Source organism: Sus scrofa, chromosome 10 (assembly GCF_000003025.6).
Source record: "Sus scrofa isolate TJ Tabasco breed Duroc chromosome 10, Sscrofa11.1, whole genome shotgun sequence".
Taxonomy (NCBI): domain Eukaryota; kingdom Metazoa; phylum Chordata; class Mammalia; order Artiodactyla; family Suidae; genus Sus; species Sus scrofa.
Window position 1 is genome coordinate 33,227,480 of NC_010452.4, and position 16,825 is coordinate 33,244,304.

The 16,825-nt window shown below is 45.7% G+C and overlaps 1 protein-coding gene across 3 annotated transcripts; it reads left to right on the forward strand.

Annotated features, from left to right (window-relative positions):
• Nucleotides 51–13,252, forward strand: BAG1 (BCL2 associated athanogene 1). Of its 3 annotated transcripts, NM_001244791.1 has the most exon segments (7): nucleotides 149–547; nucleotides 2,072–2,200; nucleotides 3,676–3,758; nucleotides 6,699–6,812; nucleotides 9,662–9,769; nucleotides 11,270–11,332; nucleotides 12,246–13,246. In NM_001244791.1, coding segments are annotated over 7 exon segments (756 nt in total). In that variant the 5' UTR covers nucleotides 149–378; the 3' UTR covers nucleotides 12,336–13,246.

A 16,825-nucleotide genomic window follows, 5' to 3' on the forward strand; every position in this document is an offset into this window, starting at 1 on the left:
TGGGTGGGGCCTGGGGGCGGCTTCCTCGGAACAGAGCCCGCAGAAGCCAGCTGGGCTGCTCTGAGGGGCGGGGCCGGCGGGCCCGGGCGAGGCGGGGAAGGGGACCCGCGGGGTGGCAGGACGCCAAGCTAGGTTCCCACCGCTGGGAGGACAACAAACGCGGGTCTGGCGGAGAGCGGCGGCGCTCGGAGACCGCGAGGCGACCGGGAGCGGCTGGGCCCCCGGCGGCGCGCCCCTCGGCCGGGCCGGGAGCCGCGTCAGTCGGTGCCCCCAGCCGAACGCGGTTCGCCTCCCTCCGAGCGATCAGCTGTCCGGAGTGTGACCAGAGGGCATGCGGGATCCACCAGAGGTGCCGCCGCCTGCTCTCGCAGGCCGCGGATGAAGAAGAAAGCGCGGCCTCGCTCGGCCGGGAGCGAAGAGGTGACCCGGAACGAAGAGGTGTCCCGGAGCGAAGAGGTGGTCCGAAGCGAAGAGGCGGCCCTGAGTGAAGAGGTGGCCCGGAGCGAGGAAATGGCGGCAGCAGGGCTCAGCGTGACCGTCACCCACAGTGAGCGCGGGCTGCGGTGGGCTTGATCCCGGGCTACGAGAGTCCGTCGGGGTCTGTGGGTTAGGCTATGTGCCCTCTCGAAGTGTGTGTCCTTGTGTTTGGTGTCGGGACGCATGGGATCTTGTCTGGCCATGGGGCCGGCTTTTGTACGGGTCTTGTTTCGGCACACCTTTCCATGTGGCTGGTGTATTTTATCTCAGAGCGTTTTTAAGATCCACGATGTCAGTGCTTCACGTCGTGGGTTGTGGTCCTTATGTGTGTTACAAGTGTGGGCCTGCGTAGTTGTTGGTCTTTATGCCAGGCTTGAATTTGGCCATGTTGCTTCTGATTGCTATGTGTAACTCCTATCTACTGTTTGAGTTCGTTGGGTTCAGGCATACACTCTGGGCACCCTTTGGGTCTGCTTACTGTTGGAGTTGACACAGAGCTAGACAAGATAGTTCTCTAGAGAGCTGAGTTCATGGGGTTTCTTCAGGACCAACTGGTAGAGACCTCAAGGCTTCAGAATCTGTAGACCAGGATTCTAAATTCTGCAGGTTTGAGTGACCTTGGAATAGCTCCTTTCTAGGCAGCTCTTTCTTCTATGTGAAGTAGAATTAGTAACACCTGTCCTGCTGACTTCATGCGGCTGTCGAGCAGACTTAAGTGTTGGCATAATGAGCTGGACACAGGCTACCTCCTTACTGTCCACATACCCAGAAAGGAATCTTCCAAAAAGAAGTTTTCTGCTGTTTCAGTTTATTCACTCATTTGTCTGTTTATTGGGCACCAGCCATGTATGTGACCAGGTGCCCAGTGGGAGAAAGCTGAAGAAGAAACATTACAGCAAAGGAGACATAGTTCCTGACTAGTACAACACAGAGTAGAGGACAGAAAGGCCACAGGAGAGAGATGGCTTGTGAAGAAAAGCACAGATCTGGAATTAGACAGATCTGAGGTCAAGTACTGACTCTAGAGTTTGGTCTCATTAGACAGGTCTTAACTGGACTGAACTCAGTTTGCTTATCTAGCTGTGAAATGGGGAATAATAGGACCTATTTCATGGGGTTGTTCTGATGATTAAGATTGCATAAAATGAGTCTAGTCAGCTGCTTATGAATGTTAAGTGCTTAAAATATTAGCTGATTATCACTGATACTGTTAGTTACTATAATAAGGAAACAAAAATACTTGAGCAGACCTTGAAGGCTGGGTAAATAAACTGTCAGCCTATATTGATTTGTGTGAAAGAGTTTTCTTTTTTCTTTTTGTCTTTTTTAGGGCCGAACCTGCAGCATATGGAGGTTCCCAGGCTCAGGGTCGAATCAAAGCTGCAACTGCTGGCCTATGCCACAGCTACAGCAACGCCAGGTCTGAGCCAGTTCTGCAACCTACACCACAGCTCACGACCTACACCACAGGTCATGGCAACTTAGGATCCTTAACCCATTGAGCAAGGCCTCATGGGAACTAGTCAGATTCACTTCCGCTGAGCCATGACTCCTGAAAGAATTTTCTTCATCTAAACCTTCTCTATCTCCCCAGGCAATGAGAAGCATGATCTTCAGGTTATCCCACAAGAGGGCTGTAGTGAACCAATTGTCCAAGACCTGGCCCAGGTTGTTGAAGAGGCCACAGGGGTCCCACTGCCTTTTCAGAAACTCATATTTAAGGGTAGGTATTTCTTTTCCAGCTTTGAGCCCTTACAGCCAAAGGACCTATTTAAAACTTCTTAAGCTTACCTAATAGTGATTCTTAGTTTTCAAACTGGGACAGTTCTTATGTGCTTGTTCATTCATTCATTCCTTCAACAAATTTTTATTGAGGACCTACCATGTACTGAATACTTGCAAACATGTGTCCCCATTCAGCTACATGAGAGTGGCAGAAATATTACCACTTTTGATGAAGCACATGGGCAGTCTTTCTTGGGTAACTTAGAGCCTCTTCCCATTGTGTGTTCTTATGGCACTCCCTACCACTTCTTCATAACTTGTATTGCATTTTGTTTTGTTTTTTTTCTTTTTTATGGCTACACCTGCGGCATATGGAAGTTCCTGAACCAGGGGTCGAATCCGAGCTGCAGCTGTGGCCTACGCCACAGTCATGGCAACACCGGATCCAAGCTACATCTGTGACCTCTGCCACAACTTGTGGCAGCACCAGATCCTTAACCTGGGAGTGAGGCCAAGGATCAAACCTGCATCCCCATAGAGGCAACATTGCTGAGCCACAATAGGAACATGACAGTTACTATTAAATAATTGTTTTCATAGTCACCAAACATCTGATAGAATGACAAATTCCACGAGGGTGGAGATACTACTGTGTGTCCAGTGCTTGGCATAGTGCTAACACAGACAAGTGCTGAACATACTTACCAGGGCCTGGATGTGGCAGGCTAAGTGGATGATGCTGATTTAGGCCAGGACACACCCACTCCTATCCCTATTCTCTGTGTTCCCATTCTCATGGCAACCTGTTATTTTGGTATCTGATGGGGCTAAACTTATCCCATTTGGTGCCAGTCATAAAGAATTTAGTAATGGGAAGCATTTTTATTTATGCCTCATAGTGTAACTCCTGTCTTTTCTTTTTAAAAACATTTGATTTTAGGATTATAAAGGCAGTAGAAATCCATGTCTCAAAATAGAGGAAAACACAAAAATCAAAATATTCTCCTGAATAAACCCCTCTGTAACAATTAAGTATATTTCTGTCCAGCCTTTTTTTTGTTTCTGGCATCCTGAAGTGTGGGTTCTTATTTGTGCCTTTTTTTATAACATTTTTTCCTTATAATACTGTGTCATCAACATATATTGTGGCATGAAGTTTCCTGGAAAAAATGAGCTTTAATTCCTGTAATCTTCTATGGTAGTGATATATAGTTAATCAGTCCTCTGTTCCTAAATTTTTGGCTCTTTCTGGTTTCTCGCTATGATGAAGAATAATTATTATGTAACAGTTATTTTGCAGGCATATGTCCAATTATTTGTTAGGGTAAATATCTGAAGCGAAGTTACTGAGTCATATATATACCAGTTCATCCTCTTCTCGTTAGTGAACACACTACTGCTTGTACCCTTGCTGAAATCTGTTTTCACTGTTGTACACTTGATACAACTTGACATAACGTTCTTCTTTTTCAGGAAAATCTCTGAAGGAAATGAAGACACCTTTGTCTGCACTTGGAATACAGAATGGTTGCCGGATCATGTTAATTGGGAAAAAGGTAAATTGTTCTTTCTACCAGAAAACCTCAGAACCAAATTCCTCAGGTCTTTTATGTTTCTGTTTCTGTTTAGAAAGCCAAATTGGGGACCCTGATTCGGCATTCATGAAGGAGCTCTCTCTAAACAAATATAGTCTCTTTTTGTTTAGTGGAGTTACAAGTTTTGCTGTTCTCATACCCTCCAGCTCCTATGGCTTAGGGCTTTCACTCTGGGAACTGGGAGTGGTTATGCTGCCTCAGTAATGTGGCTTTTGGAGTTCCTGTTGTAGCTCAGCAGGTTAAGAATCTGACTACTATCCATGAAGATGTGGGTTTGATCCCTGTCCTTGCTCAGTGGGTTAAGGATCTATTGCTACTGTGAGCTAGGTGTGGGCCGGCAGCTGCAGCTCCAATTCCACCCCTAGCCTGGGAACTTCCACATGCTGCAGGTGTGGCCCTAAAAAAAAAAATGATAATAATGTGACTTTGGTGGTGGAATAAGTACTTTGCAAATTTCTGGAGCCTATGTTCTTTTAATCATTCTTTTTACTACACTCTCCCACAACGGTAAACCCTGTTTGGCTGAAAAAAAAATATTCAGACTAGAGAACTAAGGGAGAAAAAGGGGCAATTGATGAGGAGAAAGTGGGTGAGGACAGTAGGCCGTGGGGTGATGAGAGAGGATCATGGCCAGCCCTGCATTGTGACACTGGAATAGTTGGCCATATGACGTTCCCTTACTTTGAGTGAGGGGGCTGATTCAGAGTGATGAGAGGGAAGAGATTAGCAAAGTGGAGGCAAGGAAAGTCTAGTTCAGCCTTGGGTCAAGAGACTGGCACTCAGTATTTTGGCCACAAGGAAGAATGTGCACAATTGAGGTAGTGTAAAAGCAGGAAGCTGCTGATTGCCAATTGTTAAGGTAAGAGAAGGGGAAACATTCTAGACTTCTTGCTCAAAGGTCAGGGAGAATGATGATGGGCAGTGAGCAGAACCCAAGGGTTGAGTATGAAGAAGCTTTAGGCCCCCCAGTTGGTTCTGGGGTGTGTGGAACCAAGTCCAGTTCAGGTCTCAGCTCTACTTGTTAAGGGCTGTGTGACCTTAGGTTACTTTCCAATAACCTCATTTTCATCAACTGAAACAGTACCTCCTTCATTGGATTGTGGTAGACCTTAAATAGTAATACAGGTAAAGTGCTTAGGATGATGCCCAGCTTAGAGGGAATGCTCAGTAAAAGTATTCATTGTCATCATCCATCATCATACAGAATGAGAGAGTGCAGGAATTCCATCTAAAGGAAGAGTAGAATTCCACCTGTCTCACCATTCTGGACTCCTCACGGGTATTCTCTGTAATTTGTTACCACTCCAGGCTTCAGTCTGAAATCTATTGATGATCGGCCCCAGGCTGAGGTTGAATCTGGCACAAGGTTTGGCTTTGTTCTCTGAACCCAGGCTGTGAGGGCCCTCACCAAAATGTGTGCCTAATACCTTCTCTCCAGAGGCTTTGTAGATAGAAAACCTCAGTGTATACCCCTCCAGCTTGCTTTTGAAGAAGCAGCAGAGTTAAGACAATTTTTTCTAGGTGAGTGGTTTATCCCCCTTGTGGTTAGATTTTTTTTTTCCTTTTAAACCCTTTCTTTCTTTCTTTTTTTCTTTTTTTTTCTTTTTAGGGCCACACCCGCAGCATATGGAGCTTCCCAGGCTGGGGGTCTAATCGGAGCTGTAGCTCTGGCCTACGCCACAGCCACAGCAACGCCAGATCTGAGCCGCATCTGCAACCAACACCACAGCTCACGGCAACACCGGATTCTTAACCCACTGAGCAAGGCCGGGGATTGAACCTGCAATCTCATGGTTCCTAGTTGGATCTGTTAACCACTGAGCCACGACGGGAACTCTCAGATTCCCCCACCCCGGCCCCCGGCAGAAGCTACTATTCTTGGTGATTATTTTTTTTATTTGTTTATTTTTTATTGTTAAAGTAGAGTTGATTTGCAATGTTTTGTCAAATACTGTTGTATAGTAAAGTGACCCAATCACACACATTTCCCTGTGTTGTACAGTAGGGTCCCATTGCCCATCCATTCCAAATAATAGTCTGCATCCAAAAAACCCCCAAAATGCCCATGCATCCCACTCCCTCCCCTTTCCCCCTTGGGAACCTCAAGTCTGTTCTCCTTGGCCATGATCTATTTGTTTTTTTGTTTTTTTTTTTTTGTTTTTTTTTAGATAGGATCATCTGTTCCATGTTCCATATTTTTGATTCTACAAATAAGTTATATATTATTTGTCTTTTCTTTCTGGCTTACTTCACTTAGTATGATAGTCTCCAGATCTATCCATGTCTCTGCAAATGGCATTAGTTTGTTTTTTTTATGGCTGAGTAATATTCCATTGTATATATGTACTACATCTTCTTAATCCATTCATCTGTTGATGGACATTTAGGTTGTTACCATGTCTTGGCTATTGTGAATAATGCTGCTGTGAACATAGGGGTGCATGTATCTTTTTCAATGAAAGTTTTGTCTGGATATATGCCCAGCAATGGAATTGCTGGATCATATGAGAGCTCTAAATTTAGTTTTCTGCGGTACCTCCACACTGTTTTCCATAGTGGTTGTACCAGTTTACATTCCCACCAACAGTGGAGGAAGGTACCTGTCTGGTGATTATTGACTTCATTTTAATCTTAAATATTTTAGGAGTTTCTGTCATGACTAGCATCTATGAGGATGCAGTTTTTTGATCCCTGGCCTTGCTCAGTGGGTTAAGGATCCAGTGTTGCCATGAGCTGTGGTGTAAGTCACAGACGCAGCTTAGATCCTGCATTCCTATGGCTGTGGTGTAGGCCAGTGGCTATAGCTCTGATTGGACCCCTAGCCTGGAAACCTCCCTATGCCGAGGGTGCGGCCCTAAAAAGACAAAAACAACAACAATAATAATAATTTACATATTTTAGAACAGTTCAGAAGAAGAAGTAGAACTAAAAAAGCTGAAAGATTTGGAGAGATCTGTGGAGAAGATAGCTCACCAACTGGAAGAGTTGAATAAAGAGCTTACTGGAATCCAGCAGGTAAATCTGTCTGTGGACTTTGACTTTCTTCCTTTTATGTGAACTCTCTAGAGATACAAATGTGTGGTTACAAGGATGCCTTTGTTGTCCAACTCCCTGGATTCAGATCTTGGCTCTACCGTTTCTGTTACAGTGGGCAAGTTCGCCTTTGTCTCATGTTCCTCCTCTGTAAAAAGGGAGTATTGATGGTACCTCCCTCTTAGGGTTGTTATAAGGATTAAATAACATAGTTTGAGCCTCTGACTAAGTGCTTTATAAGTGTTATTATTATTATTATTTCCAAACCCCAGCCAGCATCCATTTGTGCTCCTGGCAGAACACCTGCTGTGCTAGGTTCATGCATTGCCTGAAATAGAATAAGTAGCTTCTCTCAGTTGATTCAAAGAAGGTCCAAGTTGAGCATGATCTTGTGGTGGTGTGGTGGGGTCATCCTATTCAATTCCCCTAATATTAGAGGTGGAGTAATGAAACCAAATAAGGATTAGGAACAGGCCCAAACCACATACGTATTTTTGACCCCTTCATTTTATAACATTAATGGATATATATGTGTTTTCATTACAAAATTCATATATGCTGATTGTACCTTACTTTTAAATAGACATATGTATACTAGAATGGAAAATAATATTACCTTTAAGACCTAACTCAAAGATGACTGTTACTAAAAACTGGAATCTATTTTTCCAGTTAAAAAAAAAATTGGTGTCATGTTAGGAACCCTTTAAATTCCTTTTATTCATTTAAAAAATTGAACTTTTTCTTATGTTATTAAAAATGATCATACTTAACCCAATCATTTTGCTGTACACCTGAAACTAACACATTATTGATTAACTATACTTCAATAAAGAAAAAAAAAGTCTTAACTGGAAAAAAGTGATCACACTTTTCAAAATTTGCATATTTCATATTATGTCATATGAATGTATCATGGTTTACCTAACCACTTCTCTATTACTTACCACCCAGTATTCTTTTACCATTATGTGCAATCATCCTTAGACATAAATCTTTTTTGACCATTTCTTTATTTTTTTATTATTTTATTTTATTTTTTGTCTTTTCTAGGGCTGCACCCACAGCATATGGAGGTTCCCAGGCTAGGGGTCTAATTGGAGCTGTAGCCCCCCGCCCTACACCAGAGCTATAGCAACGCGGGATCCAAGCTGCGTCTGTGACCTATACCACAGCTCACGGCAATGCTGGATCCTTAACCCACTGAGCAAGGCCAGGGATCAAACCTTACCTCATGGTTCATAGCAGGATTTGTTAACCACTGAGCCACAATGGGAACTCCTTTTTTGATCATTTCTGAATTTTTTTTTTTTTTCCTTCTTTTTAGGGCTGCACCTGAAGCATATGGAGGTTCCCAGGCTAGGGGTCCAATCAGAGTTGTAGCCGCTGGCCTATACCACAACCACAGCAATGCAGGATCCAAGCTGTGTCTGTGACCTATACCACAGTTCATGGCAATGCTGGATCCTCAACCCACTGGGCAAAGTCAGGGATCGAACCCACAACCTCATGGTTCCTAGTCAGATTCGTTTCCCCTATACCACAATGGTAGCTCCTGACCATTTCTGATTTTTTGGAACTTCCACATGCTGTAAGCACAGCCCCCAAAAAAGTTGGAGTTCTGATTGCAGCGCAACAGAAACAAATCTGACTAGTGTCCATGAGGATGCAGGTTCGATCCTTGGCTTTGCTCAGTGGGTTAAAGATCCAGCGTTGCCATGAGCTATAGTGTGTGTCACAGATGTGGCTTGGATCCCATGTTACTGTGGCTGTGGCATAGGCCAGCAGCTGCAGCTCTTATTCGACCACTAGCCTGGGAACCTCCATATGCCGTGAGTGTGGCCCTAAAAAAAATAAAGTTCTACATGTATTTTTCTTTATCCTCACAGTAACCCTCTGGGGTGTGGGCATCATGATCTCCACTTTATTTATTTTCCAGGAAACTTTTTTTTTAATTATTATTTTTTTTCCATTATAGCTGGTTTACAGTGCTCTGTCAATTTTCTACTATACAGCAAGGTGACCCAGTCACACACATATACATTCCTTTTTCTCACATTATCATGCTCCATCATAAGTGACTAGATTTATTTCCCAGTGCTATACAGCAGAATCTCATTGCTTATGATCTCCATTTTAAAATGAGAACACTGAGGCACAGACTGGCTAAGGAACTTGCTCGAAATCACAGGCCATGCTGAGGAGTAGTCAGGATTAAAGCCCAGGCCTGTCAAACTCTAAACCCTGTGTTTTGTTTGTTTGTTTGTTTGTTTGCTTTTTAGGGCCATACCTGTGGCATATGGAAGTTCCCAGGGTAGGGTTGAATTGGAGCTGCAGCTACCAGCCTATGCCACAGCCACAGCAATGCCAGACCTGAGCCCCATCTGTGACCTATACCACACCTCACAGCAATGCCAGATCCTTAACCCACTTGGAGCCGGGGATCGAACCTGAATCTTCATGGGTACTAGTCAGGTTCTTAACCCACTGAGCCATAACGGGAACTCCATAAACCCTATGCTTTTAACATCTGCCTCTTCTGTGTGGGCCTCTTGTATATGAGTATACACTGGTGACAGGGGCTTTGCCAGAGCCAGGCATCCTGGGGCATTTGCAGCCTCAGTGTGCCACGTCAGATAGAATGGCCAGCAGCCTATTGGCAGTGTTTGGGGTGGCTCAGGGCTAGCTTCTCTGTTTTTCCCAAGAGGTGAAGTTGTGGGCCTGACGTCTGGCCCAGCCTGTTGGGGAGTGTGGACTGGGCTGTGGCTGCTTGGCTTAGCGTTTTCACCAGCCTCAGAGAACCCTTGCAGTGATGTGTCATTCTTCCACAGGGTTTTCTGGCCAAGGATTTGCAAGCAGAAGCTCTCTGCAAACTTGATAGGAGAATAAAAGCCACCATCGAGCAGTTTATGAAGATCTTGGAGGAGATTGACACACTGGTAAGTAAATATTCCACAGAGAAGTTCTAGCTTCCTTTGACTCTATCTCAGTCAGTTCCTTTCTTTCAGTATCTCACTCATTGCCTAAGTATATTGAGCACCTACTGTGTGCCGGACACTGCTAGGTCTTATTCTGTGAATAAGCAGAAAGCTAAGATGGTTCCTGATTTCTCATGTCCCACCAAAGTAGGGCTTTTGTCATTTTTATTTATGTGTGCTAGTAGCTTCTAATCCTCAAGAAGCTGGGACCCAAATGGTCCATGATCTCATGGTCAGACCAGGAATTTCAGTTCAGTGAAATTTATTGTAGGTTGAAAAGAAATCAGCATACAGGAGTTCCCGTTGTGGTTCAGCAGGTTAAGAACCTGACTAGTATCCATGAAGATGCAGGTTTGACCACTGGCTTCCCTCAGTGGGTTAAGGATCTGGCATTGCCATGAGCTGTGGTGTAGGTCACAGATACAGCTTGGATCTGGTGTTGCTGTGGCTGTGGCTTAGGCTGGCAGCTACAGCTCTGATTCAACCCCTGGACTAGGTAGGAACTTCCGTATGCCACAGGTGTGGTGCTAAAAAGACAAAAAAAAAAAAAAAGGGAAAGAAATCAGCATTCACCTGTTTAGTGTACAAAAAGGACACTAGATCTCTTAAGAATGTATTAGGAAACTGAAGATGCAGGTACACTTCAGTTCATTTTCCTGACACTTGTGTGTCTGATGTTCCATTGAGCTTGTTGCCTGGACAGAATTCAGTCAGACCCAGCTCCTGGGAGGCTTTTGGGAATCATTGACACCACATTCTCTCTTAGAGATGACGCAGTAATGCTATCTCTAGCCTGATGGCTCATTCTTGGGGGTGAACTACTCTGCTTAGGATTCTTTCGGGGGAGGTGTTGAGGGGCCTGGTAAAGAAGCAGCAGAAAAGCACTGTTCTTTTCCTGCACAGTGACTCATAGTCCAGCCAGGGCTAGTGTCCTTGTGCAAGAAACAGTGAAAGGACAGAGTCCATGTTACAGATCTATGGCCTGGATGCTGAGAACAAAGGGAGCTTTTACAGGAGTGGCAGCCATGGGAAGGGCCATGTAGGATATAGACCAGGGAAGTGGTTCCTGAAAATGCACCTCATTCATGTTGGTGACCTGTGGCCTGTTTGAGGGACTGTGGGTATTTGACATGTTCTCTTGCTCTTTTTTTTTTCTTCTGATTTTTAGGGCCACACCCATGGCATATGGAAGTTCCCAGGCTAGGGGTCAAATCAGAGCTACAGCTGCCGGCCTACACCACAGCCACAGCAACTAGGAATCCAAGCTGCGTCTGTGACCTACACCACAGCTCACAACAACTCTGGATCCTTAACCCACTGAGCAAGGCCATAGATCGAACATGCATCCTCATGGTTACTAGTCAGGTTGATTAGCCACTGAGCCATGAAGGGAGCTTCTCTGACATGTTCTTATGGCATTTTCACTCAGGATTATTTTTATGTCATCTTATTCTTCCATAGATTCTGCCAGAAAATTTCAAAGACAGTAGAATGAAAAGGAAGGGTTTGGTGAAAAGGATTCAGGTGAGTTGCGTGGTAGAGCATCAGAGTATAACATGTGGTGCGTAATGTGTGTAATGTGTTCAAAGTAGAGAAGGGTGGAAGTGTGGTGTGTGCTGAGGGCTTTCTTTCAATTGTTATTTCTCAGTGTGAACCTAGAACATAAGAGAAGAGCCCCTTTCATGAGTCTGTATTTAAATTTGGATTTAAACTAATTGGAGAGCAGGTAGGGCTGACAGGTTACATAGTTCCAGGAGGTGCTGTTCATAGGGACAGGGCCCCCTGGTCCTGTGCTTCGCTCTACTTCTCTTCACTCCAGAGCCCAGGCCTTCTCGATCCTTGCATACGTATGGCAGCCTGAGTTAGTCACCCATGAGTTCCCTAGATGACAGGGCAAAGAGTTTTGTTTTTGTTTTTTTTTTCAGGGCAGCTCCCAAGGCATGTGGAAGTTCCCAGGCTAGGGGTTGAATCAGAGCTGCAGTTCCTGGCCTATGCCACGGCCACAGCAATGAGGGATCTTAGCCTTGTCTCCAACCTACACCACAGCTCACGGCAACACCAGATCCTTAACCCACTGAGTGAGGCCAGAGATCGAACCCGCATCCTCATGGATTCTAGTAGGATTTGTTTCCTCTGTGCCACAATGGGAACTATGAGCTTTTTTTCTTCTTTTTTGCCTACCCCTCAGCATAGGGAGTTCCTGGGCCAGGAATCTGATCCAAGCCATAGTTGTGACCTATGCTATGGCTGTGGTGATGCCAGATCCTTAACCCACTGTGCTGGGCTAGGGATTGAACCTGCATCCCAGTGCTCCCAAGACACCGCTGATCCTGTTGCACTATAGCGGGAACTCCGCCAAGAGCTTTTTGAGGCTAGGGTTGGCAGGGGCTAGCCATCCCTGAGTGGTCCTCACTGCCCAGCATTATTGGTCTTCTAGGGTTTCCTAGCTGAGTGTGACACAGTGGAGCAGAACATCTGCCTGGAGACGGAGCGACTGCAGTCCACAAACTTGGCCCTGGCCGACTGAGGGGCAGCGGAGGAGGCTATGCTACCCTGAAGAATGGCTGCCCCACTCTGCCCTCTCTGGAGCAGCAGTTACCTGCTTTCTCCAGGGCTGCTGGGGACAGCTGGCCCATGGCTGGCGTTGCTTTTCTTACACCCGCTCTCTGAACAAATGTCATCCATACAATCTTGAGAGCTCCCATCAGTTTTCTCATTCTATGTCTGGGTATCTGTGCTGCCTAGCAGCCCACCTGGTCTGGAGGGGCCTCCCCTGCCCAGGTCTTCCAGCTTTTTTGAACTTTGGGTCCTTTCTTGGGGCTGACGAGTACTCTCTCTTGTCCTCAGGTGGTTCTGGGTTTGTAGGCCATCCTGGTCTTCAGGTCCATGAGGCCTTTTTCCTCTATGACGTCATCATTCCATCTCTAAGTCAGGATCACCAGGAGGCTGCATCAGGTCAGGATGTTGGAAATGGCTCAGAACAAGTATTTGGCACACAGGTAGTCCAAGTGTCCCTTGTTGTGACCTCATTCTGGGACAGCTGGCTGAGTTGTTGGTTTATAGACCCTGTCCTCACTTCCCAGTGACCCTAACCAGCCACAGGCCATGAATCTCCAGGGGCCATTCCTGGGAGTGGGGCCTGTGATTGATATGTGAACTTCCTTGTCCCCAAGCAAATCTCTAGAAGGTTCAAACCCAGAGTTTACTAAGTCTCTGCGAGAAACCAGGTCAGAACCATGGCTTAGGAGCGGTAGAGAGAGGAGCTATGGGTAAAGCCAGCAGGTGGTGAGGGCAACCATAAACTTCTCAGGAGTTCCTTCAAAGGCATTTCTGTTAACTGTACCCTTCTGAGATTTATATTTCCTTCAAGACTGTTTCTGTGTTTTGTTGCCTTTTTTCCCTTTGCTGTTATTTGAAAAATAAAAGTTTATATACTTATTAGAAGTGTGAGTATTTAATTTTTTTTTTCTTTTTGGTATGAAGTATGAGAAGCAGAACCTGCTGAGGTTCTTGTCTAGTTATGTTATAAAGTGGCCCTGCTTGCTGGAACTCTTAACAGGTCAACTGCTGTCACCCCATTTTTTTTTGGTCACAGTGCCCAGGAGATAGGCTCCTAACAGGCCACTCTGAGGCCAACCTTATTAGTGAAGTCCCAGGAACTTAGGGCTGCGTGGGTGGGACCTAGGATCAGGTGGTGGGTGGACAAGTGGAAGAGGCTCAGGGCACAACCAGCCCACCCCCACCTTTAATCAGAGCAGTTCAGAATTTATCTCTTAGTAGGCAGTCACTGGGTGGCCCTAGAACACAAGTTCTGTGTGCCAGATACCATTCTAAGTTCATTTAATCTCATACAATCCAGGAGTTAGACAGATTTTGTCCCTGCTTTAGAGGTGAGCTGAGGCATTTTTCTCAAGATTGTAGAGTAGGTGACAGAGCCAGGACAGCAACTGGGCAGCTTGATTCAGAGTCCATGCTCTTAATCTCTGCCAGTTGGCCTCCCAGCTGACAGAGAGTGGCTCTCACACTCATTTTCTCTCTCTCTTCCTTCCGTTTATCTCCATGTTGGTCTCCGCACTTCCTCTCTCACCCTCTCCAGTTCATTCTCCACAGCAGCCTGAGTGATCAGGAAGCACACATCACGTCAATTTTTTAAAACCTCAGTGGCTTCCATTTCTCTTGGGATGAAGGCCAAGGTCCTTACCCTACTCCCTTCTCATCTCTGGCCACTCCTCTGTTTGCTATCAACTATGAGCCACTCTGGGTCTAGGTCGGGGGCTCTGTGTCCTCTCCTGCCCTGGGATCTTTGCACACGCTGTGCCTCTGCTTGGACAGCCCCACGTCATCCTTCCCCTTCTCCTCCCCTCCCCCTTCCTAGGTAACTTCTGTTCAGCCTCAGAACGTAAATGTCTCTTCTATGGAGGAAGCTTCCCTAGTGTCTGAGAACATGTCAAGCCCCCAGGTGATATCCTCTCACAGTTTGTCATAAATTTTCTTTTTACCATAAATAGCACTTATTATGGCCTATGATGATTTATTTGTGGGATTGTTTGATTAATATTTGCCTTTAATATTAGACTGGGAGTTCCTTGAGCTAAGGAGCTTCTTTGTCTTGTTAACAGTGTATTACAAGTGGCTTGTCTGGATTATAGTAGGTGCTCAATAAACATTTGGAGAATGAGTGAGTGTTGACTGCACACACATCAATAATGAAATTTCTACAGGAGTTCCCATCATGGTGCAGTGGAAATGAATCCGACTAGGAACCATGAGGTTGTGGGTTTGATCCCTGGCCTCACTCAGTAGGTTAAGGATCCAGTGTTGCCATGAGCTGTGGTGTGGGTTGCAGACGTGCTCCGATCTGGCATTGCTGTGGCATAGGCTGGCAGCTGTAGCTCTGGTTAGACCCCTAGCCTGGGAACCTCCATATGCCACAAGTGTGGCCCTAAAAAGCAAAAAAAAAAAAAAAAAAATTAGTGAAATTTCTACTGACACACCCACTGAAGCGCTGTCAGCCATGGATTTACAACATCCTGGAGTTCCCGTTCTGGCTCAGCAGGTTAAGAACCTGATACAGTGTCTGTGAGGATGCAGGTTCGACCCCTGGCCTCACTCAATGGGTTAAGGACCCGTGTTGCCACCAGCTTCAGCGTTGGTTGCAAATGTGGCTTGGACCTGGTGTTGCTGTGGCTGTGGCATAGGCCTGCAGCTGCAGCTCCAATTCAACCCCTAGCCCTGGAACTTCCATATGCTGCAGGTGTGGCCCTAAAAAGACGAAAAGAAAAGAAAAACACAGCATCCAATGGTCATTGTCTTAAGTAGGCTGCCCAGCAGATGTGCAGGGTGGTGACACAGACCACACAGATCTGCACACCACAGGGCACCTCTGTGTGTGAATAGGGATAGAACACTCCTCGGTTGCCCACTTCCCCACAACATGATCTGTCCCACCTCAAGGCGACAAAAACAAACATCCTTCAGCCTCACAGAACTGGAAGAATTCTCCCACACATTGTTCAGTCAATTATTTCTACTTAGCTTTCAAGGCACAGCTTAAAAGGAACCCCCACTGAGAAGCCCTTCTTCATCTGGTAGTCTGGACTCTCTTAATTGAAAATACCAGAAACTTATTCCAAAGAGATTGTCGAAACAGAAAATTTGTTGATGGAATGTCTATCTTGTGTAACTTTGGGGAGTTCAAGGGCAGTTGGGCTTTGGGAACATGGACGTTGCCTGGAATCATTCTCTATCTCTCTGCATGTCAGCATCAGTGATCCCCACTTGGCAGATCTTATAGCTTCACTACCAGAGAGGAACTGCCTCTGTTTCCTTATTTTAATTTGAAAAGTCTGGAGAAGAATCTTCCGGCCAATTAGTAATGGCCAGGGCTGCAAGGTCACATGCCACAGATAGGCCTTTAGGGGCCCACACTTCTGTTTCAGAGTGGTTCCCAAAAACAGGGCCGCAGTTTCCATATCTGCAATGTAGGGAATCAGGTATTTCTGCATGGTGCCTGGAATGTTTTTCAGGCTTATCCTTTGTGATTGCTCATGTGAGTGGGAGCCTGGGAGGAGAGGGTCACTGAGCTTGGCTGAGCTCTGCCACTTGTTTATAAGAAGGGCATTCCAGATGTTCCCATTGTGCCTCAGTGGAATACTAGCCTGACCCGTATCCATGAGGATTTGGGTTCAATCCCTGGCCTCCATCAGTGGGTTAAGGATCTGGCATTGCTGTGAGCTGTGGTGTAGATCGCAGATGTGGCTCAAATCCTGTGTTGCTGTGGCTGTGGTGTAGGCTGGCAGCTGGATCAGCTCCAATTGGACCCATAGCCTGGGAACCTCCATGTGCCACAGGTTCGACCCAAAAAAGCAAAATAAATAAATTAACAAACAAACAAATAAAAGAATAAAAATAAGAGGGGATTCTCACTTAGGGCAGAGACTTAAATGTCATCAATAGACACTGTCGTTTTGCACTAAGTGAACTTCTACCCTTCAGTTTAGCACATGGCCAACCAGATAAAAATAACATTCTCCAGTCTCTTTTTACTGGCATGGCCAAGAGACTACTTTTAGCTAAAGTGTTGGAAACAGAGTGTGTGTGTATCTTTTCTTTCTTTCTTTTTTTTCCAGGGCAGCACTTGCAGTCTATGGACATTCCCAGGCTAGGGGTTAGAGTTGCAGCTGCTGACATGCACCACAGCCATAGCAATGCCAGATCTGAGCCACATCTGTACCACACACCACAGCTTATGACAACTCCAGATCCTTAACTCTCTGAGTGAGGCCAGTTTTTGAACGCGCACCCTCATGGACACTATGTCAAGTTCTTCACCCAGTGGGCCACAGCAGGAACTCCCAGAGTGTGTACATTTTATGGAAGGTGTCTCAGAAGAAGTACAGTGCTCTTCTTTCCCCCTCTCTGCGGGCTGAGCATAGACATGATGGCTGGATCCAGAGCAGCTATTTGGACATTGAGGTGGAAACTGATGTGGGTAGCAGAGTAACAATATAAAACAAG